This window comes from Lampetra planeri, chromosome 44, assembly GCF_965212315.1.
Source record: "Lampetra planeri chromosome 44, kcLamPlan1.2.h2, whole genome shotgun sequence".
NCBI lineage: Eukaryota > Metazoa > Chordata > Hyperoartia > Petromyzontiformes > Petromyzontidae > Lampetra > Lampetra planeri.
Window position 1 is genome coordinate 2,462,144 of NC_136150.1, and position 21,945 is coordinate 2,484,088.

Below are 21,945 nucleotides of genomic sequence, written 5' to 3' on the forward strand. Positions count from 1 at the left end.
GCTAGGACAAATCAATTCTACGGTCCGTTCACTTTATTGCATTAAAAAATAATTGTGAAATATGAATTGTGTTCTGTAAGCCAGCGGATTAGAAAGAAAGCCGTCTGTGAAAAAGAGCTTCATAGCTCATCGGATTTCTCCAGGACAAAATAAAGATTCTGATTCATTACCCTGGCCAAAATATCGCAATGTGCTCTTCCTGTTCCTGCTACTGCCCCTGTTGTCACAGCTGATGTCACTGCTCTGGGTGCTGTCGCTGCTGTTGATGCTGTCACTGCTACCGATGTCTCTACTGCTACTCTATGACTGCTGCTCTCCCTGTTGACGCTGCTCCCGATGTCCGTGTAGCTACTGGTCATGTACCCGCGCTGTTGTTGCTATCGCTGCTGTCCTTGGCGATGCTATTATGTTACTGCTGCTGCCCCATCCTGTGGCTGTACCTGTTGCTACTGCTGTCTCTACAACTGCTGGAACTGCTGTTCTTCTTTCCCTGCTGTTGTTCCTGCTACTGTCCATGCGACTGCTGCTGTTTGTGTTGCTGCTGTTCCTCCTGCTGCTACCGCTGCAGTCCCTACTGCTCCTGTCCGCGACTGTCTCTCCTGCTGCGAGTATCTCTTGTGTTGCTGTCTCCCCTGCTGCTGTCTCTCCTGCTGCTGTCTCTCCTGCTGCTGTCTCTCCTGCTGCTGTCTCTCCTGCTGCTGTCTCTCCTGCTGCTGTCTCTCCTGCTGCTGTCTCTCCTGCTGCGAGTATCTCCTGCTGCTGTCTCTCCTGCTGCTGTCTCTCCTGCTGCTGTCTCTCCTGCTGCTGTCTCTCCTGCTGCTGTCTCTCCTGCTGCTGTCTCTCCTGCTGCTGTCTCTCCTGCTGCTGTCTCTCCTGCTGCTGTCTCTCCTGCTGCTGTCTCTCCTGCTGCTGTCTCTCCTGCTGCTGTCTCTCCTGCTGCTGTCTCTCCTGCTGCTGTCTCTCCTGCTGCTGTCATCACTGCTCGTCACTGCTGCCGTCTCTCCTGCTGCTGTCTCTCCTGCTGCTGCTGTTGCCTCTGCTGCTGCTGCTCTGCCTGCTGCTGCTGTTGCCTCTGCTGCTGCTGCTCTCCCTGCTGCTGCCTCTCCTGCTGCTGCTGTTGCCTCTGCTGCTGCTGTTGCCTCTGCTGCTGCTGCTCTCCCTGCTGCTGCCTCTCCTGCTGCTGCTGTCTCTCCTGCTGCTGCTGTTGCCTCTGCTGCTGCTGCTCTGCCTGCTGCTGCTGCTGCTGCCTCTCCTGCTGCTGCTGCCTCTCCTGCTGCTGCTGCCTCTCCTGCTGCTGCTGCCTCTCCTGCTGCTGCTCACCTGCATGCGGTTGAACTCCTCATCGGACAGAGACTGCGCCATGGCGCGGGCTCCGAGGCGGTGGCGGTGCGCTCGCTGTTGTGGCTGCTGCTGCTGTTCGTGATGGCGTTTGTTGTTGCGAGGGTTGTCGCGCTTGTTGTTATTGCTGCTGCTGTTGTTGTTGCTGCTGTTGTTGTTGTTGTCGTCGTTTTGGTTGTGGGCGAGAATGAACCCCGCCGCTTGCGCGACTCAGAGCGAAGGTGACGCCATGACACCGGGAGCGGAGGATCACGTGACGATGACACACACCGTGACCCCTGACCCCCCCCCAGCCGGTCGCGCCCACGTGACTGCATAATAGGCGCGATGACGTCACGCGGGAGGGGCGGGGGGGCCATGGTGGAGTGCCACGTGGTACGGCGGCGTCGAATGTGGAACGTTTAACAACATAAATCATTCCAGTTGCGTAACGAGCGTGTGGGGGCAGGTAGGGGCAAGTAGGGGGGTGCCTTGCTCTCCTGCCCCCCCCTGGCGGCCAAAGCTACGAGCTGAGATTTATCGTCTTGGTTGTTTCGATAAAGACACGTAGAAGGGAAATAATAAAATAAAACATAATAAAATAATTCTCACGACTTTTCGGCCACAACGCAAGCAGCCGTCCTCAGGTGTAGAACAGGGCTATCGGAAAGTCTTTCCGACAGCGTCTGTTGTTGCTGTGGTTGTCTGAAATTTCAGACGCTGTCTTTCCGACAGCCCTGTTCTTCACCTGAGGACGGCTGCTTGCATTGTGGCCGAAACGTCGTGAAAATTGTATTTTATTATGTTTGATTTTTTATTATTTTGTTATTTCCCTTCTACGTGACTTTACCGAAAGAACCAAGAAGATGAATCCCTGCAGGCACGAAAGCTTTAAATCAAAATTATCAAGCATGTGTGTTTGCATATTTTGCCACAATTCCCTGTGGTTAATGCAGACTTGATGCTTTGTAATAGGTGCATATTTGGTGTTTGAACATCTTAACACCTCCTGGGAAGGGTAAAGCCTATTTTGTTTTCATAATTTCCAATTAGTTTGTAATATAGTGTTAAATGTGTTGCTTGTAATAGGGTTTTTCCCCTTTTCTGGCAACAAAAAAAACCCTATTAGTATATTTTGGTACTGGCAAAGGAGGTCCCATGATGTGTTGCTTGATTCTTAAAATGTCTGCTTTCCGACATTGAATATACTTACGTAATACAGTATTGTCAATTATCAACATTAAATACCGTTTTAAACAGATCTTCAATTATTGAGGGATAGACCCACGTGGCCGCTTCCCAGGGCTGGAAGCAGCTGATCTCAACCACCGGAAACAGCTGATCTCGGTCACCGGAAGCAGCTGATATCAACCACCGGAAGCAGCTGATCTCAAACACCCGAAACAGCTGATCTCAACCACCGGAAGCAGCTGATCTCAAACACCCGAAACAGCTGATCTCAACCACCAGAAGCAGCTGATCTCAACCACCGGAAGCAGCTGATCTCAACCACCGAAAGCAGCTGATCTCAACCACCGGAAGCAGCTGATCTCAACCACCAGAAGCAGCTGATCTCAACCACCGGAAGCAGCTGATCTCAACCACCGGAAGCAGCTGATCTCAACCACCGGAAGCAGCTGATCTCAACCACCGGAAACAGCTGATCTCAACCACCAGAAGCAGCTGATCTCAACCACCGGAAGCAGCTGATCTCAACCACCGGAAGCAGCTGATCTCAGCCACCGGAAGCAGCTGATCTCGGTCACCGGAAACAGCGGATCTCAACCACCAGAAGCAGCTGATCTCAACCACCGGAAGCAGCTGATCTCAAGCACCGGAAGCAGCTGATCTCAACCACCGGAAGCAGCTGATCTCAAGCACCGGAAGCAGCTGATCTCAACCACCGGAAGCAGCTGATCTCAACCACCGGAAGCTCCTGATTTCAACCACCGGAAGCAGCTGATCTCAGCCACCGGAAGCTCCTGATTTCAACCACCGGAAGCCCCGCCCGTCCACCCATGTGGCATGCCACGTGCTCCGACCGTGACAGGCAACGAAAGGTAATGGAAGTGCGGCCCGCGGGAAGCGAGGACGCCGATTACGACGACGACGATCAATGGGACTGGGGCGACCCGCCCAGGGGGCCGATATCTGTGGAGCTCCCACCCTGGACACGCGAGCACAACGCTGAGCCGACTGGGAGAGCGAGAACGGTGAGCCTTGAGCCGGGGCTGGCCGCTGGGGCCTCCCCTAGGTCGACTCAGTCTCAAATGAGTACCTGGTGCGATGTGTAAACATCGCCACTGGGGAGATAAAGGCGGACGGGCGTGGTGTTTGCCACCCACCCCCTCGTGTGCCGTGCTGACCTTCATAGGTGCTTGCTAACAGCACTTGCTCCAAAAGTCTGTTACAGGCTACACGGGGGATCTTTGTCTTTTTGTGTGTGTTGTGTAAAGCCCCACCGGCCCGTCCAAGTATGCTGAGCGTGAATATCATCGCAACCATCGTCAGTCTATTACGAGCTCTGCATCATCATCAGCATCATCGTAAACCGTCATCACCATTTATTTGGAGCTCATCATCATCATCCTCGTCGTCATCTCAAACGTTGCAGCATGATCTGGATACACCCACCACCAATCTGTCGTCGTCGTTATATTAATCACCACCACCATGTGTGTTGCGCCTGACCTGCACCACCACCATCATCATCACCACCACCATCATCACCACCATCATCATCACCATCATCATCACCACCATCATCATCACCACCATCATCATCACCACCATCATCATCACCACCATCATCACCACCATCATCTTGCGTGAATGTTGAGCCGTGCATCGCGATGTTTGTCATCGCCATGTGTTTAGTTCTACACAGAGCCGGCCCAGCCACTAAGCGACCCTTGCAATTGCAAAGGGCCCCGTGGCCAGCAGAGGGCCCCCTAGAGTCACTGCTAGCTAGTGGGTGAAAAAAATCATACATCAAAGGGGCCTCCAACCAAATTTTGCTTAGGGCCCCCAAAGGTCTAGGGCCGGTTCTGGTTCTACACCATCACCTGAGCCCCGAGTCGTACCACCACCACCATCATCATCACTAACGCATTGCGTGCGGGTGGCATCTTTGGCGAACGCTTGATTTGAAGCTTTCGTGACTGCAGGAATCCATACTCTTTGGTAACGAACTACGTGACTCATCTTCTTGGTTCTTTCGGTAAAATCACGTAGAAGGGAAATAATAAAATAATAAAAATAAAACATAATAAAATACAATTCTCACGACGTTTCGGCCACAACGCAAGCAGCCGTCCTCAGGTGAAGAACAGGTCTGTCGGAAAGACAGCGTCTGAATGACGCTGTCTGTATTTTATTATGTTTTATTTTTATTATTTTATTATTTCCCTTCTACGTGACTTTACCGAAAGAACCAAGAAGATGAATCCCTGCAGTCACGAAAGCTTTAAATCGAAATAGGACTACGTGACTTACCGAAAGAACCAAAGAGTTTTGGCGAACGCGTCAAGCAAATCCATCCCGACCCCTTCGTTTCATCGCCACCCTTTGATCGACACCCACCCAGCCGTCGCTCTCGCCTAAACATAAACAACAACAACAAGAAACGGGTCGTTCTCACGAAGCGTTTTCAAACGCGTGTCTCTGCTGTCTCCGAGATCGAGACGGGGAGGCAGGGCGATAGAGAGAGAGAGGTACCGTAGAGAGAGTCACGTTGATACAGAGACACGTAGATACAGAGACACGACCGATGGTCCAGAGACTTTGATTTTTAAACAACTTTTATTGCCGCCAGCAGCAAAAGCACTGGAGGCGATTTCGATATGAAATACACAAAGTCACCAGCAAACAAATGAGAATAAATGCTACAAATCGACACGCTGTGGCGCTAAAAGCACCGCGCACAACACGAAAGAAAAGTCACGTGGTGGTGGTCATCGCGCACGCCACGGTGACGAGCGAGCGCTTCAGAAGGTGAACACCACGAGGGTGCCGTCCACGCTGGTACAGAGGGCTTTTATGGCTCCCCAGCATTCGAAGAAGACGTGCACATCACCAACATGTGTGTGGTACGCGTGCTCCAGCCGGAGCCGCGCCTTAAGCAGGCCTCTGAACACTGGAAGCGCAGAGCAGCCGTTAGTGTCACCTTCCAGCATCTTTTTTCTCGTTCTGTACCATAGAGAGAGACACGGGGATGCAGAGACACGAGCGATGGTCCAGAGAGAGAGAGAGAGACGGAGATGTAAGAGAGGACGGAAATGCAGAGATATGAAGAGAGAGAGATGGCTCACAGCGAGATACACAGCACAGAGAGAGAGAGACGGCTCACAGCGAGATACACAGAGAGAGAGATGGCTCACAGCGAGACACACAGCACGGAGAGAGAACGAGCGACGTGGATACGGACACTGGCGAGACACTTGGCCAGGGCACAGGCCCATCCTTCACTGTGCTCTCTTGATTCTTGCATTCCCCCGTTTCCTCTTACGACAGGTAAGCGGCGGTGGGCATGGCCTGGGTGAAAAGGCCGAGCGTGCCGGTGCGCGCAAGGCCTTCGCCGCTGGGGAGCCGCGCCGCGTGGTCGAGGTTGGCCCAGCCCGGCGGGACGCGGCGGGTGGCAGCAGCAGCGGCGGCGTCAGCATCAGGAGGAGGAGGGCAGCAGTGGTGGGAGCTGAGGGCAGGCTGCTCTCGTTGGAGGACACAAGGGCAGCTGCCATGGCCGGGAACCAGGAGCTCGTGTGCGAGGCGCTGGACGCGGGTCAGTCGGTCGGTTGTTGTTGCGGCAAAAAAATGGGACCTTTTTCAATCTAGATTTGAAGCTTTCGTGACTGCAGGAATCCATACTCTTTGGCTCTTTCGGTAAAGCCACGTAGTTAGAAATTAAATAAAACAAATCACGACGCTTCGATCGCAACACAAGCGGTCGTGATTTGTTTTAATTTTATTTTATTTCTAACTACGTGACTTTAGCGAAAGAACCAAAGAGTATGGGACCTTTTTATTGTTGTTGCCAGTATCAAAGTGGTGGGGGGGAAAATACGAATAGGTGTTTTTTTTTACCCTTTCGGGCACTACAACAGGAGCTGTGTTAAGATGTTAAAATGCCAAAATAGAAACTCTCTTGCAGGGAATCAAGTCCTGCTTTAACCACACACACGGTACTTTGTGGTGAACATGCAAACCAACACGTGGCTCTGGGAATCTATGGCGTTGTCTTTGAGACAGCAGCCTTGTTTAAGTACGTGTTGTTAATGCAGTATTCATACTGAAGTATAATCAATTACCCGAAATAAATACGCAACTAAGCTATTAAATTCGTGACAACTATCGTAGTAGCACATCTCTGTTTCTCGCCACTTGCTCCCGTCACTTTCTCTCTCTCATCACTTTATCTCGTCACTTTGTCATCTCTTTATCGCATCACATTCTCTCTCATCACTTTATCTCATCACTTTCTTTCTCTCCCTCGATGCAGCAGTCGTGTAGAGCATTCCCGATGCGATTTGCGGATTAGCCAAAATCGCGGATAGCAAAGTTTTTTTTAATAACGCGAGATTGCTGTTCTCCCCTCTCTCTCTCTCGATGCAGCAGTCGTGTAACGTTCCAGATGCGTTTCGCGGACAGCCAAGTTCGTGAAGAACACGAGCCAACGCCGTAATGGGCGTTATAATTGGGGCGATGGTCCTTCTAGTTGGGGAGACGTGTGTGACGTTGCCACAGTATCCCACTTCTTCATCCACGCGTGCTTTCATCATAGCGTATGGAGAAGGCCCAATGTCAGAATTGTCACCTGTGTGCAGTATATATCTACTGAGTCTGACCTCGCCACACTACAGTAGCTTGCGTGACAATGTCCTACATGCTATGAAGTCTATGACAAAGCCCCATTGCCCGAAATATTTCCTTGGCTATATATTTTCTTCCGAAGGCCCCACGGTGTTATTAATGAACGCGTTGTATTTGTTGTTTTGTTGTTGTCGTACTCCAAATAATTTGTCAAATTGAAGATGTGGTGAGGCCCGTGTGGGTTGTGCCCGTGCTACGAACTCGGCTACCCGAGTTCGATTCCCGCTCGTGGCCAACACCAGTGACGATTATTTGAACCGGTCGTGGGCCTCCCCTAGGTCGACTCGGCCTCAAATGAGTGCCTAGCGCGGTGCGTAAACATCGTCGTTGGGGAGACAAAGGCGGCCGGGCGCGTTGCTGGCCCACCCACCCCTTCGCGTGCCGTTCCGTCCTTCGTAGGTGCTACTCGCCAACGGCGCTCGTCCCCCAACAGTCCGTTAAGGCTCCACGGGGGGTGGGGGCTCTTTGTCTGTGTCCGTGTGGCCCGGTAGGCGTCGACGTGAACGCAGTGCTCTCCTCCGGCTGGTCCCTGCTGATGTACGCGGCCGTGTGTGCCAACCCGGCGCTGGTGAAGGTCCTGCTCGCTCGTGGCGCCAGCGCTCACTTCGCCACCGAAGGTCAGCGACGCGGTCGTCCGTGGAGACCACCAGGGTGCCGTTTGCGACGGCTCTTCATGGATGTTGTTGTCGATTGCTTCGGTTTGCCCGGCGGTGGGTGGCTATAATACGCACGATTTAAAGCTTTCGTGACTGCAGGGATTCATCTTCTTGGTTCTTTCGGTAAAGTCACGTAGAAGGGAAATAATAAAATAATAAAAATAAAACATAATAAAATACAATTCTCACGACGTTTCGACCACAACGCAAGCAGCCGTCTGACGCTGTCTTTCCGACAGACCTGTTCTTCACCTGAGGACGGCTGCTTGCGTTGTGGCCGAAACGTCGTGAGAATTGTATTTTATTATGTTTTATTTTTATTATTTTATTATTTCCCTTCTACGTGACTTTACCGAAAGAACCAAGAAGATATAATACGCACGTCGCCTGTAATCCGGCACCGTGGAGGCAGTGAGGTTTGACACTCGTGATCGACAGTTTGACTTCTCGAAAGCCTCGGTGGTTTTGTCGTCGTCGTCGTCGTTGTTGCGATCACTTTTTTGCTGTTTGCAGTTTTTGTTCTGGTGCCCGTTTCTCAATTTGCTTGTTCATTTTTATTTTGCTTGGGTTGGTAGAGCTTTCATTTGCTTTGTACGTACGTACGTACGTGTGTTGCACGTGCCGGCCGTGTATGTGTGATTTGGTCCTTAAATATACTAATGTACGGCGTCGTGGGACGCTGTTGGCATGAATGACGTGCTATAAAATGAAAGTGTCATTCATATTTTTCGCGCACAATACGACGAGAACCCTTGCTCTGCGCGGCCCGTCGTCGGCGTGGTTCCGCGCGCGTCTGGAGCCACCGCCCGCGCCACTGACGGCCGTTTCGTAGGTGGCTACACGGTGCTGATGGCCGCGTGCGCACCTTCTCACCGGCCGGCGGGAGACGCCGTGGCGTGTGCCGCCCAGCTCCTCCAGCACGCGCTCGACACCAACGTCACCGACAGGTAGCGCGGCTGAACCCCCTCTCGCCCCCCGCGGTTTGCCGGTCGTTGCCGGCTGCGTGACGTTGTCGGGGCCTTCGAGCGTTGCTCCTTGGCAATTATTTGAAAATAAAAAAACAACAACAACCCAGGAGTGGCTCGTGCTCAGTGCACCACTGAAATCCAAGAATCTCACCCAGATCCGGAGTTGCGCTGCTGGCAAATCGAACGGAACAACGGGGAAGTCCGGAATAAATGCCTCAAAAGCAGCCTGTGTGGTGCTGGCCACCCACCCCCCCCTGGTGTGCCGTGCCGGCCGTCATGGGTGACACTCGCGAACATCACTTGCCCCTGCAGTCCGTTGAAAGCCACGCGGGAGATCTTTGCCTTTCATCTTCTTGGTTCTTTCGGTAAAGTCACGTAGTAGGGAAATAATAAAATAATAAAAATAAAACACACCATTATTTTAATATTTTACATTTTAGTTTATTATTTCCCTTCTACGTGACTTTACTGAAAGAACCAAGAAGATGAATCCCTGCAGTCACGAAAGCTTTAAATCGAAATCTTTGCCCTTGTGCCTTTGTCTGTTGTGGCTCAGGATGGGGATGAGCGCCGTGATGTACGCTGCCCGCGACGGTTTCCAGGACTCAGTGGCCTTGCTGGGGCAACACAGCGCAGACGTCAACTTGCAGGACCAGCACGGATGGACCGTAAGCATGTGACACGTCTCCCCCTGTCTGTTTACGCAAAAGTGCAATACTTGATAATAGGTTTTCCCCTTTTTTTCTGGCAACAAAACAGTTTTGTTAAGTTGTTAAAACACCAAACTGAAACCTTTCGCAAGGAATCATGTCTGAAATAACCGCAATGCTTGTGGTCAGAATGCAAACAAAAAACACACTCTGATAGTATCTGCATTGTCTTTGAAACTGATTGGTCCACACCAGAGACAGCTTTCTTTTGAGCCTCGTCTCAAAAGGCGTACAGCTCAAAGACAACGCACTATCAGAGTAATGAGAGCTCGGGGTGAGCATCTACATCATGGGACCTCCTTTGCCAGTACCAAAATATGATAATAGTAAAAACCTATTATCATAATAGTAAAAACCTATTATCATATATTTTGGTACTGGCAAAGGAGGTCCCATGGGTGCAATACTTTTTTGCACATCCACGTTGATGTTTTATCAACTTAACCCTTTCCCATTCTGATCACCGTACGTGTACATCATCGGAACGGAATCGGAAGAAGAACAAATTAAATCGCTTTATCGATCTTCATGTCGGGAGACGGACCGGCGCTGCCACAAAACCCATGCAGCGAGGGCGTGTGGCACAGTTTTTTGCGCCAGCTATGTAAGAATGTAAGAGTGGCGGCGGTCGTGCCGCTACGGTCTTCTGCGGCGAGCAACAACGGGGCGCTACGACGCCTTTCTGAATTGAACGAACGCCGAACCGATTTGCGCGTCCCGAGATTCGGCGGTGAACGGGGGGGGGAGGCGGGGGGGGGGGTGGGGACACCCACCGCCACCCAGCTCTGCCCTCTCGGCCCGATCGCAGGCGCTGCACTGGGCCGCGAGCAGAGGCCACGAGGCGTGCCGGAGACGGCTGGAGGAGCTCGGCGCGGACGCCGCCATCAAGACCAACGGGGGCTTCTCCGCCGAGGAGCTGGCACTCCAGTTCAGCAAGGTGCAGGTGAGCGGGGCAGGTGCGGCAGGCACCTGGGGGGGAGCGGCGGCGCAGCGGTTAGCGCGACCTGAGTTCGAGAGCTGCTCGCGAGCAAGAACGGTGGCGGTCCCTAGGCTACGTCTAGGCCGACTCGAGCATGACCCTAACCCTAACCTGTTGTGGTGTGTTCAAGTTCAAGTTCATTTTCAAGTTCATTTATTAGGTACAGCCCTGTGAGCCATTCGGCTATTGAATCGGGTGCAACCGCAACAAACAAAAAACAAAAACATGAACAAAAAACATCTTAAAGTGAATATGTGACTAAGTGCAAACAGAAAATCCAAGAAAAGACAGCAAAAATTGCAGAAAAAGCACCGTACACCGACGCTGTGTGCAAAAATCCCAGTGGGATGCAAGTGTAAACACCAGCACTGGTGAAGGCAGAGATAGCCTGGGGTGGTGCTGGTCTCCCACCCCCTCGTGTGCCGTGCCGGCCTTCATAGGTGCTACTCGCTCACAGCACTTGCCCCCAACAGTCTTTTAAGGCTATACGGGGCGGGGGGGGATCTTTGTCTTTGTTTTGTCTATATGTATGAGCGTGTGTACGCATTGATGCTTAAGGTTTCCTTCGCGTGCGTACGAGCGCGTGTTTGTAAACGAGAGCGAAACGAGCATCGACCGGGGCCCGCGTTGAGATAGCGGCAGCAGGCGGTGGAGACGTCGGACGACACGCAGGGTGTGTGGTACAAGGCGGCATCGCATCGGGAGTGCCGTGCAGCGCAGCGATAACCACGGGAGGGGGGGGGGAACGCTGGGCACTGGGGTGACGCTGGTTCCTTCCCCGTCTCAGATCGTGCTCGAGTCTTACAAGGAGTCGGGCGCGTGCAAGTTCATGGCGTCTACCAACAAAATCAGCGCTGTCAGCACCAAGGCTTTGGAATTGAAAATCAGGTACCCTGCGTCCGCACTGCAGCCTTGGGGTCCAGCGATACCGATAGGCAAGGTAAGGTAAAAGGTAAAAGCAACGAGCCTACCTTTACCCTACCTTTTACCCTTACCCCATACAAATTACCCGATTGCAGGGTAATTACTGGGGTACTACTACACATGAACAAGGTTTATAACAGGTGAATGCGAGGTAGAGCGCTTTATTCATATAGAATACTCTCGATGATTTCAATTTTAAATGGAGGCCACGGACTGCGCCACGGAGCTTTTAGCGAGCGGTAAACACAAGGTGTTTGCCGGATAATACTTCGCGCTACTCGCATGACGCCAAGTGCACGGGCGCGGTGCTGGCCACCCACTCCCCTCGTGTGCCGGAGTGCCGGCCTTCGTAGGTGCTGCTCGCTAACGGAACTCGCCCCGACAGTCTGTTACGGGCTGTACCGGGGGAAGGGAGCTTTGTCTCCGTGAGCAGAATAAAAGTTACGTGACTTCGTGTGTGTTCCCCCCCCCCCCCCCCCAGAAACAAGCTCATGCTTGACGATCTGAAGCAGTTCTTATTTGGGCTCGACCTTGGACACCTCGTCCCGCTGTTTCAGGTGCTGGTTTGCCGTTGAACACGCGGCGTTGGTTTGCTGAGGTTGCCCCCGCCGAAGGCACGTGACGTTGGCCAGCGGGGGCGACGTGCGTCATCGTCGTTGTTTTTCGATTTAAAGCTTTCAGACTTTGCCTTCTCGATAGACCTGTTCTCCACCTGAAGACGGCTGCTTGCGTTGTGGCCGAAACGTCGTGAGAATTATTTTATTTTTATTATTTTATTATTCTTCTACGTGACTTTACCGAAAGAACCAAGAAGGAAAAAAAAGTGGCGTTTTTGTTTGGATCGTCTGGGAGTTTGGAGGTCAAGGGGCTTTTGGGGAGAGCTCGTGGAGGAAAGGAGAGAGGTTATCAAACAATCGCACCCCTCTCCCATGTCTGTACCCCTGCATAAACAAATTAAGGTTTTGCCACATCCCATCAGCAGCACGGCCTTCTGGGTTTCAGACGTAGATGTGTACGTTGAACTTCTTTCGCACCGTGCGTAGCCAACCGTGCTCATCGGAGGTGCCGGGTGGTGGCGGTGTGGGTGGTGGTGGCGGCGGTGTGGGTGGTGGTGGTGGCGGTGTGGGTGGTGGTGGTGGCGGTGTGGGTGGTGGTGGTGGCGGTGTAGGTGGTGGCGGTGTGGGTGGTGGTGGCGGTGTGGGTTGGTGGCGGTGTGGGTGGTGGTGGTGGCGGTGTGGATGGTGGTGGCGGGGTGGGTGGTGGCGGCGGTGTGGATGCTGATGGTGGTGGCGGTGTGGATGGTGGTGGTGGCGGTGTGGATGTTGGTGGTGGCGGTGTGGATGTTGGTGGTGGCGGTGTGGGTGGTGGCGGTGTGGATGGTAGTGGCGGTGTGGATGGTGGTGGCGGTGTGGGTGGTGGTGGCGGTGTGGGTGGTGGTGGTGGCGGTGTGGGTGGTGGTGGTGGTGGTGTGGGTGGTGGTGGTGGTGGTGTGGGTGGTGGTGGCGGTGGTGTGGGTGGTGGTGGTGGCGGTGTGGATGGTGGTGGCGGTGTGGGTGGTGTGGGTGGTGGTGGCGGTGTGGGTGGAGGCAGTGGTGGTGTGGGTGGTGGTGGCGGTGGTGTGGGTGGTGGTGGTGGCGGTGTGGGTGGTGTGGGCCGTGGCTCTCTGTGATGGCATCTTTCCTCGTCGTGGCTGCTCCTGCATCGTGATGACGCTGTTTTTGCCTCGTCATAGTCCGTTGGCCGAGCGACATCGTAGCATTTGGCCTTGGTGGCAAAGAATAGTATACATATTTACGGGGGCCTGAATATATTGATGAGAGCGCTTACAACTTGAATATGATTTGTATTCTTGAATATAAATTCAACACCCAGGTTTTCACAACCACCATGACGATTCATATTTTGATTGTTGGGTTAGGTCCACGTATTAATAATCTTGGCAAATCTTGTGTCGTAACAGCCTCCACCACCCGAGCATAGCCAAACAATTCAGACTTTTATTCCGATTTCCTGGATCTTGTGCTGAAGTTGCATGGTGCAGTTGCGTGCGGAGCGCCGTTGATCTAGCTGCTTGACTTTGGCCGTTAGAATCGCTCTGTGACTTACTGGTGAGCTGAAAACAGTTATAATTGGTGCATTAGCAGCTTGTACACGTGAACATTTGTATTTAGTTTGGCTACGGTTGGTTGGTAGGTGGCGATAATTGCTATGCATAACCACAATTATTGATTATAATGCAGGTTGTTTTAGAATTTGGCAAATTTGGACCCTGATACCGGCATACACGGGGCCTCCTACTCCTGCTCGTGAACTTCCGTTCGCAGGGAGCCTGGGATTGTAAGCAATTCATTTTGTCTTCCAAGTCACCCCTCTTCAATTCACGTAATTACAAACATTTCCAGTGCTGTTGGTCTTCACGACGCAGATTGGCCACCAAAATCGCGTTACGTGGCCCAACGCCCAATGACAAACAAAATCAATCGCGAGGTGAATGTGAACGTTCTAAATGTTCAGCCACGAAATGCGTGGCGGCTTGCCGACGGGTGAGAGAGAGAGAGACCCTCTTTTCTACTTGCAGGCCCAGGAAGTTACGCTGAGAAACCTCCTCACCATGTCTGACCAGGAGCTCTCCGCGGTAAGGACTGGATTGGTTGCAAGAGTGGGATCCATTAAGTAATGCGTGGTGGATATTTCACGTCTCCTTTGACGGGATGTCTGGGAAGTAGATGATGATAACGGTCGTTTTTTATTTAATCATACCGCGCTCTCCCATACGCCGGGGCTTCTCATAGACCGCCGTTACATCTCGCGTCTCATCTCAACACCACCTTTGAAAGGGCACCACCCGTTGGCAACTGTCCCTCTGCGGGCGAATATTTGCCTACGTATTATCCGAATATTGCCGGCGTGACAGTGATTTTCACGCCGGTGCTGGCCGCCCGCAGTTGGGTGCGATGCAGACGGGAGAGCAGAGGAAGATTCTCGCGGCTTCGCATAAGCTGCACATGAGCAGGTGGGAGTCTGGGAGCATCCCTGACATCACCAAGCTGCCGGTCAGGTACGCATCGCGGGTTTGACCCCGTGACTCTTACAAACACTGAAGTGGGTGTGGGCTTGGTGGAGCGCACGCGTGTTGCAAAGACGCCCTTTCCTGTGGCTGTCTGAGGTAACTCTGTTTTCCCCTCTGCCTTGCCAGAATTCCGGACGGCAAAATGTGGACTCAACGTGTTTTGATCAATCTGCACGGGGGATCGCGTGTTGTCCCCTCGCACCCACGTGGTGGTTTTTATCCTGAACAAGTGCGTCGTGGAGATTAGATTGTTGGCAGTAGCCAAGCGAATGGGCTCCGTAGTGCGGAAGTGGAGGGGGGGGGGTCCCCCCCATGCACGGTTTGCAGAAGCGGGACTTTGCGGCGGTGAAAATTGGTAGCGGCACTTTGCTGATGGTTCCCAACGAGGACTTGGCCGGTCCACGGTTCTCTTGTCACCACATCACCGTTATTGTGATGGTCAACAATGACAAAGAGGACCACATTGCGCATATTCCGAAGGTGCTGATGGTTTATACGCATGTGGACAGAGGCTGTGTGCTTTTTACGCGTGAAGTGTCAGCGGGCGTTCGACACTTCACGTGGCCTCAAGGTGCACATGGCCTGGCACAAGCGTCGTGGTGATGTCACCGCCACTTAGTGGCGAATGGCGGTTGTTATATAAAACTCACGTATAAAACTTACAGGAGTGAGTTTTATACAACCATTATTCTGTTATGATGGTGGCTTTCTCTTGTGACTTAGAACTTTGACATAATTATTGGTGCTGCCTGGGGGCTACGATCTATTTATCGCAACGCACGATCGATCGCGATAGCGGTGGGGGAGAACTTAGCTGCGACACTTAATGCACCGTCACTGCACGCGGCTAAATGTGTTCATGGCAGAGTTTCACGTTCTCCAGGGATACTTAATCGTTGGCGTGTTTTCCTGTAAAATGTTCGCTTCGGACGTTTTATTTTGTTTCCTTTGCGGTGACTTGTGACCAAGGAATTGGCAGTGGCTTTAACCTTTTTTTTTACAGACCGGGGAAATGGCCCCAGAGCTTCACGGTTCGAATCCAGCGGCCTCCCTGATTAATACCGCGAGCGCATGAAGTGTTTGACGTGTAGGCTTTCGCGACCAATATCATCCACAATCTAGGTTTTTTGGGTTAGAGCAATCTGAGTACTCGTATTGTAAATGTCGTAGATTTGCTCTCCAACACACCGGTGTGCTGTACTAGTAACGAATTGTCACGTTCTGCTTACGTGCCAAACCTTACTAATTGGCTGTGTCGGGTGGTGGCGGGTTTAACGACACATTTATATTTCCGCGATTGAACCCAAAAAAACCCTCTATTATGCATTAAGTGTTAACCGTGAAAAATCCTGCGCCGCGGGGGGACAGTTAAAATATCCCGCGATTCCCTTTGCAAGAGTAGCCCATTAGTCTCACGGCGCCACAGTCCAAATTTGAAAATGACACCGCAAATTCGTGATTTGCGTTATCATAACAATCCTCGCCCCCCCCTCCTCTCTTTCAACAAACTTGGCAGGACCCTCCTGGAAGAGAGTCGCGAGAGCCGGTGAAGCTTTCCCCTGGTAAACAAAATCGAAATAATAATGATGATGATAATGCCGTTGTTTCCTGTGTGTCGCAGCTTCGAAGGGACTATGACCTTGCTGGTGAACATGGAGTTGCAATGCAACTACATGCAGAGCAGTCTGGAGTACCTTTGCAAGCACAGCGTGGGCGACCTCACCTTGCTCAAACCTGTCAAGGTATTCGCTCTTGTAAATAATAACAGTATGGTGGATCAATCTTAATTTTGGAGCTTTATTGACTGCAGGAATTATTCTTTGGTTCTTTCGGTAAAGTCACGTCTAAAGATAAAATAATAAATTAAATAATAGCATATTACAACGTTGCGATTGCAACACAAGCAATCGTCATCAGGCATAAAAGAAATAGCACCAAAAATCTCTTTGTGCCGATATGTGTCCTCTCTCTGTGTGTCCTTGTGATGTCTGTCTGCTTGTATGTCTGTGTCTATAGTTTTCTAGTTAGATTTTTGTTGCTATTTCTTTTATGCCTGATGACGATTGCTTGTGTTGCAATCTAAACGTCGTAATATGCTATTATTTAATTTATTATTTTATCTTTAGACGTGACTTTACCGAAAGAATCAAAGAGTACGGTGGTTCGTCGATTATCCGGGGCGCGATTATCCGGCTCCCCCCCCCCCCCCCCCAATATTATCCGGCTCCCCCCCCCCCCCCCCAATATTATCCGGCTCCCCCCCCCCCCCCCCCCAATATTATCCGACTCCCCCCCCCCCCCCAATATTATCCGGTGGTCCTGGGCAGATCCGGCGAACCTCCAACGCAGCTGATGGAGTTGGATTTGGACTCTGAATAACCACCTCCAATTCTACACAGCCCCTATCATCGCCCCGTGCAGAGTCTTCGAGATTGCAGTGATAAGTACAGTACAGTAAATAAAGTAAATTTTGACAGTAGGATATTTATTTTTGTCTATTTGTATGTTCGTGCCAATTTCATAAAGTAAACAAATAACAACACAACAACGACAAGCAATGTTATGCAAGAATGTGTAAAAATAAGCTATTTAAAACAGTTACGTGGTTATCCGGCGTTTTTGAAGATCTGGCACTCCCTTCCCCCGTAAGCCACCGGATAATTGATGATCTACTTTATTAATGTTGCAGTTTTACATGCAGATTGCATCTCTCAAACGCTGGGGAACCACAGACGGCAAGGCTGGAAGACGGCCAGGTGGTGAGCTGGTAACCAGCAATTTCCCAAGATCTGCAGTCCCCTACAGATAAAGATGCTTTCAGTCAATTGATCAGCGCGTGTGGACGTGCAGGAAAGGAAACGGGAACACTCGGAGAAAACCCACCACGTACAAAGGGAGGAAACGCGCGATACTGTACAGAAGGGGACAGATGATATTAGTCCGCACTCTGCTGTACCGCCTCATGTATTGATGAAAAGTGAAACCTGCCCCCCGTAAAATCGCAAGATTTATTGGTGACATGCGCATTACTCTTCCATGTAACCCCCCCTCCTCTTCCACCTCAATGGCTTTTACGCCGCCGAGAAACGACGTCACGCGTCCCCTTGCCAGCGAAAGTCCCGTGGGGGCGTTGCTTTCCGGGCAACGCTCGAGCGCGCTCCTCGAACTTTCCCCTCTGCCCGCAACGCAGGTGGATGTGGAGTACAACTCCACGCAGCTGCTGCTCGATCAGATGGAGCGTGGAATGAGCGCCGCCCAGGCCCTGCACCGGCAAGCGGCCACGCTGCTCAGCTCCGTGCGGGAGGTACGCGCGCCACCCTGAGCGTCGCTCGGCACGCACTCGCCACCCTTGCACGCGGGAGGTCCCCACGAGGACGGAAGAAACGGTTCAAGGACGTTCTTGAAGACACTTTTTTTTTATTTTATTTTTTTTAAGACACTTTTTTTTATTTTTAAATGTGACATCGACTTTTGGGAGTCGCCAGCTCAGGTTCGCACAAATAGTATAAATTTCCACGTGGTGAGCCACTTCGGTTGAGCTATCGTTCGTGATGTCCAGGTCGCGTCTGAAAAAGAGCTACGTAGCTCAGTGGGCCTTGCCAGGTTGAAAAAAAGTTTTAGTTTCGGAGACCTGGGAGAAGCCCCCCTATGCCTTGGGGGGGGGGGGGTGGGGGGAACAGGAGCTGCTGCGGAGACTCCTGCCTGTGTTCCTCCCACCCTGGAAAAGTCAATTTCCCATAAAAAAGATGAGAGCGAGAGGTGGTGTGGTCTAGAGGGCGGGTTCGTGTGTTGCGAGCCAGCTAGAGGTTAAAGGAAGAGGTTGCCCCGGGGGGGGATGAGAGACGCGTGTGCCCATGAAGGAGTGCATCGGTGGGAACTCTCCGGCGTGGGTGGAGGCCCAGGAGAGAGCGGCGTTGTTGCCCGATGAGGGTCCGAGCAAGGCTACCAAACGCTTGGGTAAACCGTCGACAAGACAAGAGAACTCTCCTTTGGACCTCGGGAGTAAATTGGCTTCGTTGCTTGTTGTACAGGGGGGTGGGTAACTTAACGTGTGTGGTCTTAAAATAAAAGGTGCGTAATCAGGTGACGTTTCCGGCCATTTACCGCTTGCACAGGGATAAAGACTCCTGAACTTCAAGGCAGGGATTTGAGGTTCTAAAGGAAGAGGGCAAAGGTTGTCCCCTCAAAGAAAAGAATGGGAGGAGGAGGGGGGGGGAGGAGGTTTCACTGCAGTGGGATTTTAACAATCCACCCTCATTGCAATTGAAATCATGACGTAATTAGAACTTTCAATGAATCGTCAACGTCATTACAACGACAACGATCGTGACGTCTGCCAACCATCGTCCCAAAGTGCCCCGCGGTTTCGTATTTACGTAGCGGCGGTGTCGTACGATCATTTCCCTGCGCCCCAGGTAGTAGTGGTGGTGGTGGTGTTGACAGCTGCCCTGTGTCGATCGCTAACCGGTGCGGCTCTGCGCGCGGTCGTCTGGCAGTGCCGCACCGATTCGCCAACGCCTGCCGATTTCATCGCCTCAAAACGGAAGCGCCGCTTGGTGTCGCCAGGGGGAGCCGCTGCGCTGCTGATGATCCTCGCCGGAGCCGCCGCCACCGCGCTCCTCGCCTGGAAGCGCGGCTCTGCCGTCTCGGGCGTCTCCGTGCCAGCGGCTCGCGTCTGACGACGGGAGAAGCTGCAGAGTTGGGGTGGGGGGGGGGCGGTGGGGATGTGCTCCCCGGATTTTCAAATGAATCCCAGAACTTTCGATTTAAAGCTTTCGTGACTGCAGGGATTCATCATCTTCTTGGTTCTTTCGGTAAAGTCGCGTAGAAGAGAAATAATAAAATAATAAAAATAGAACATGATAAAATAATTCTCACGACGTTTCGGCCACAATGCAAGCAGCCGTCCTCAGGTGAAGACCAGGTCTGTCGGGGAGACAGCGTCTAACCAAGAAGATGAATCCCAGAACGTTTCCGAACATCGGGGGGCATAGAAATATGCGAAATGTTCAGACGGTCTGCGGAATTGTTTTTGTTGATTTGTTTGTTTTTGGGATTTGATCGGAAACCGGAAGTTGACGCCGCTCGTTAGCGGGGCGGTAGCCTCGGCGGAGTTTATCCCCCGAGAGCGACGTTCACGTGGCATCTCGCTGTCGTTGGCGAGCAGACGTGGTTTGCATGTGGTTTGAACTTCTTCACCGCCGTACGTAGCCGACCGTGCTGATCGTAGGCGCGCACCGAAATTTCTAACGAATGTAACTGCTAAAATGTCGATGCTTCGTTCATGAAAAACGCCGTTACAAAAGGCGAGTTTGACGAAACATAGTTTTTTTCATGTTTTCTTTTAGGGTGATTGTGGATGATTTCTAATAATTGGCAAAACGGTACGATTCATAATAGATATATATACATTTTTGCAGGCTAGGCCACGACATTATCTTAGCAAACGTTTTTGTTGTTGTTGTTGCGTAACCCTCCACCACCCGACGTAGAAAAGTGACAGAAATCACCTGCGAGTCGTACCGGCTACGAAAAGCCCCGCGCGGTCAGGAGGGCACGGCGCTTGTTGGACGAAACTTTGCCGTGCGTGCGCGAGAACGTGACCCTCCGAAAGAAAAAAAAAACACAGCGGCCTACGTTTGGCTTCCTATGCAGTGATACCCCAGAATTACGTCTCTCCTCTCCCCCTTTGACGTCGTTTCGCAAACTACTTCGTGGCCTTTTAATTATAATTAACACCGCCACCTGGATTTGCGTCGCCTCAACCCCACACACACACACAGCATCGTCCGGCCTTTGTCGTTGTCCGTCGCCTCTCAGCATTCGCCCTCCACCATCACCACCACCATCACCACCACCACCACCTGCTACTACTACTACCACCCTGTCCATCGCCCTCCACCACCACCACCTGCTACTACTATTACCACCACCTACTACTACCACCACCCTGTCATCGCCCTCCACCACCTGCTACTACTACCACCACCCTGTCATCGCCCTCCACCATCACCACCACCACCACCTGCTACTACTACCACCACTCTGTCAACCGCTTTCGATTTACGTCGTTTTGATAGTCGTCGTCCTCACACCTTTCAGGGTGTTACTGCAATTACCTTTGGGGTTTTGTGTGTGGCTGACTTAACGTACCGCGAAGGATGTTCGCTTTGTTTTAATCCATAGATAATGTAGCTTTAGAATATTTGTTTTTCCGCTCCAACATCACATTCGATGACAATAAATACATGTTGCGGCGTTTTTTTGTGGAATCGTTGAACGGCTAAATGTTTTTTTTCGCGTGCGACTGCGGCAGATTGAGAATGACCTCTTTACTCAGGGAGGACAGAGTGAGTCCCAACACTCGTTTTCAGCAGGGTCCTAGACTGGGATGTTTGGCCAACACCAATTTATAGTTCAACACGTTGTCGGCATTCCCCACCAATATCCATAATAGAGGGTTTTTTTGGCTTGGATCGCGTAAATATATAAATGTGTCGTTAAACCCGCCACCACCCGACACAGCCAACTAGTAAGGGTTGTCGCGTGAACAAAACGTGGCAATTCGGTACGGCACAGCGGTGTGTTGGAGAGTAAAACCGCCAATGGCACCGTTTGCCTACGAATGGGGGTGGGGGGGAGGAATAAAACGTATCTAAAAAGTGACATTTTGGGACACCGATCAAGGGCCGTGGCCCGAAACGTCGAGTGTGTAGCTCTGGGCAAATGTCGCAAGCGACGTTTGTCAGAAACGTCGCTTACCCCCCCCCCTCCCATCACCCGCACCCCCCGCATGCGAATCGATATTTTAAATCGCTTGGCTGAAACAACTCCGAGTATGAAACAAAGCGCGGAGCGGTGTATCGGGTGTCGTTTTTTTTGTTGTTGCAGCAGCGACCGTGCATCCCGCACACACACACTTCACACACACGCACACTTCACACGCACGCACACGCACACACACTTCACACACACACACGCACATACACGCACACACCCACATACGCGCAAACACGCGCACACACACACGCACATACACGCACACTTCACACGCACACACACACACACTTCACACACACTTCACACATACGCACACACACACTTCTCACACACAAACTTCACACGCACACCCACACACCCACACTTCACACACACGCACAAATCCACGCACACACACACACACACACTTCTCACACACACGCACACACACGCGCACACACACACACGCACACTTCACACACACGCACACACGCACACACACGCACACACACGCACGCACACTTCACACAAGTGGCCTCGAGGTATGAACACGCGGCGAGGTTGCTCTTCACTCTCTCCCCGGCTCGCCGCTCCGCCGTGATGCACTGCGCACGCCGCGGGCTGCTTTTGTTTCTCTCTTCCCCACTTCTCTGTGAAACGTGACCCCCCCATCCCCCCCATACCCCCATCCCCCCAT

The 21,945-nt window shown here is 52.0% G+C and overlaps 2 protein-coding genes across 3 annotated transcripts in view; one reads left to right on the plus strand and one right to left on the minus strand.

Moving 5' to 3' along the window:
* Positions 1 to 1,604, minus strand: part of GRIPAP1 (GRIP1 associated protein 1) — a 34,897-nt gene extending 33,293 nt beyond the window's left edge. For both annotated transcript variants that reach the window (XM_078614372.1, XM_078614370.1), the window contains exon 1: positions 1,321 to 1,604. In XM_078614372.1, the coding sequence (XP_078470498.1) occupies positions 1,321 to 1,362 (42 nt within the window). In that variant the 5' untranslated portion in view covers positions 1,363 to 1,604. The remainder of the gene's footprint in view (positions 1 to 1,320) is intronic.
* A 1,677-nt stretch (positions 1,605 to 3,281) lies between these two features.
* On the plus strand, positions 3,282 to 19,193 carry ASZ1 (ankyrin repeat, SAM and basic leucine zipper domain containing 1). Its single transcript, XM_078614356.1, has 13 exons — positions 3,282 to 3,530; positions 5,830 to 6,094; positions 7,674 to 7,799; positions 8,671 to 8,785; positions 9,363 to 9,474; positions 10,325 to 10,459; positions 11,283 to 11,383; positions 11,901 to 11,976; positions 13,998 to 14,054; positions 14,365 to 14,477; positions 16,111 to 16,231; positions 17,680 to 17,793; positions 18,986 to 19,193. Exons 1-13 carry the CDS (start codon positions 3,336 to 3,338, stop codon positions 19,166 to 19,168), a joined length of 1,713 nt encoding a protein of 570 aa, XP_078470482.1. The 5' UTR covers positions 3,282 to 3,335; the 3' UTR covers positions 19,169 to 19,193.
* Positions 19,194 to 21,945: the final 2,752 nt, after the last annotated feature.

Excerpts from the sequence above, each read along its gene's own strand:
- ASZ1 (XM_078614356.1), top strand. The coding sequence starts at position 3,336 with ATGTGGCATGCCACGTGCTCCGACCGTGACAGGCAACGAAAGGTAATG. Across the intron at positions 8,786-9,362 it reads GACACCAACGTCACCGACAG|GATGGGGATGAGCGCCGTGA; the intron begins GTAGCGCGGCTG and ends GTTGTGGCTCAG. Across the intron at positions 11,384-11,900 it reads GCTTTGGAATTGAAAATCAG|AAACAAGCTCATGCTTGACG; the intron begins GTACCCTGCGTC and ends CCCCCCCCCCAG.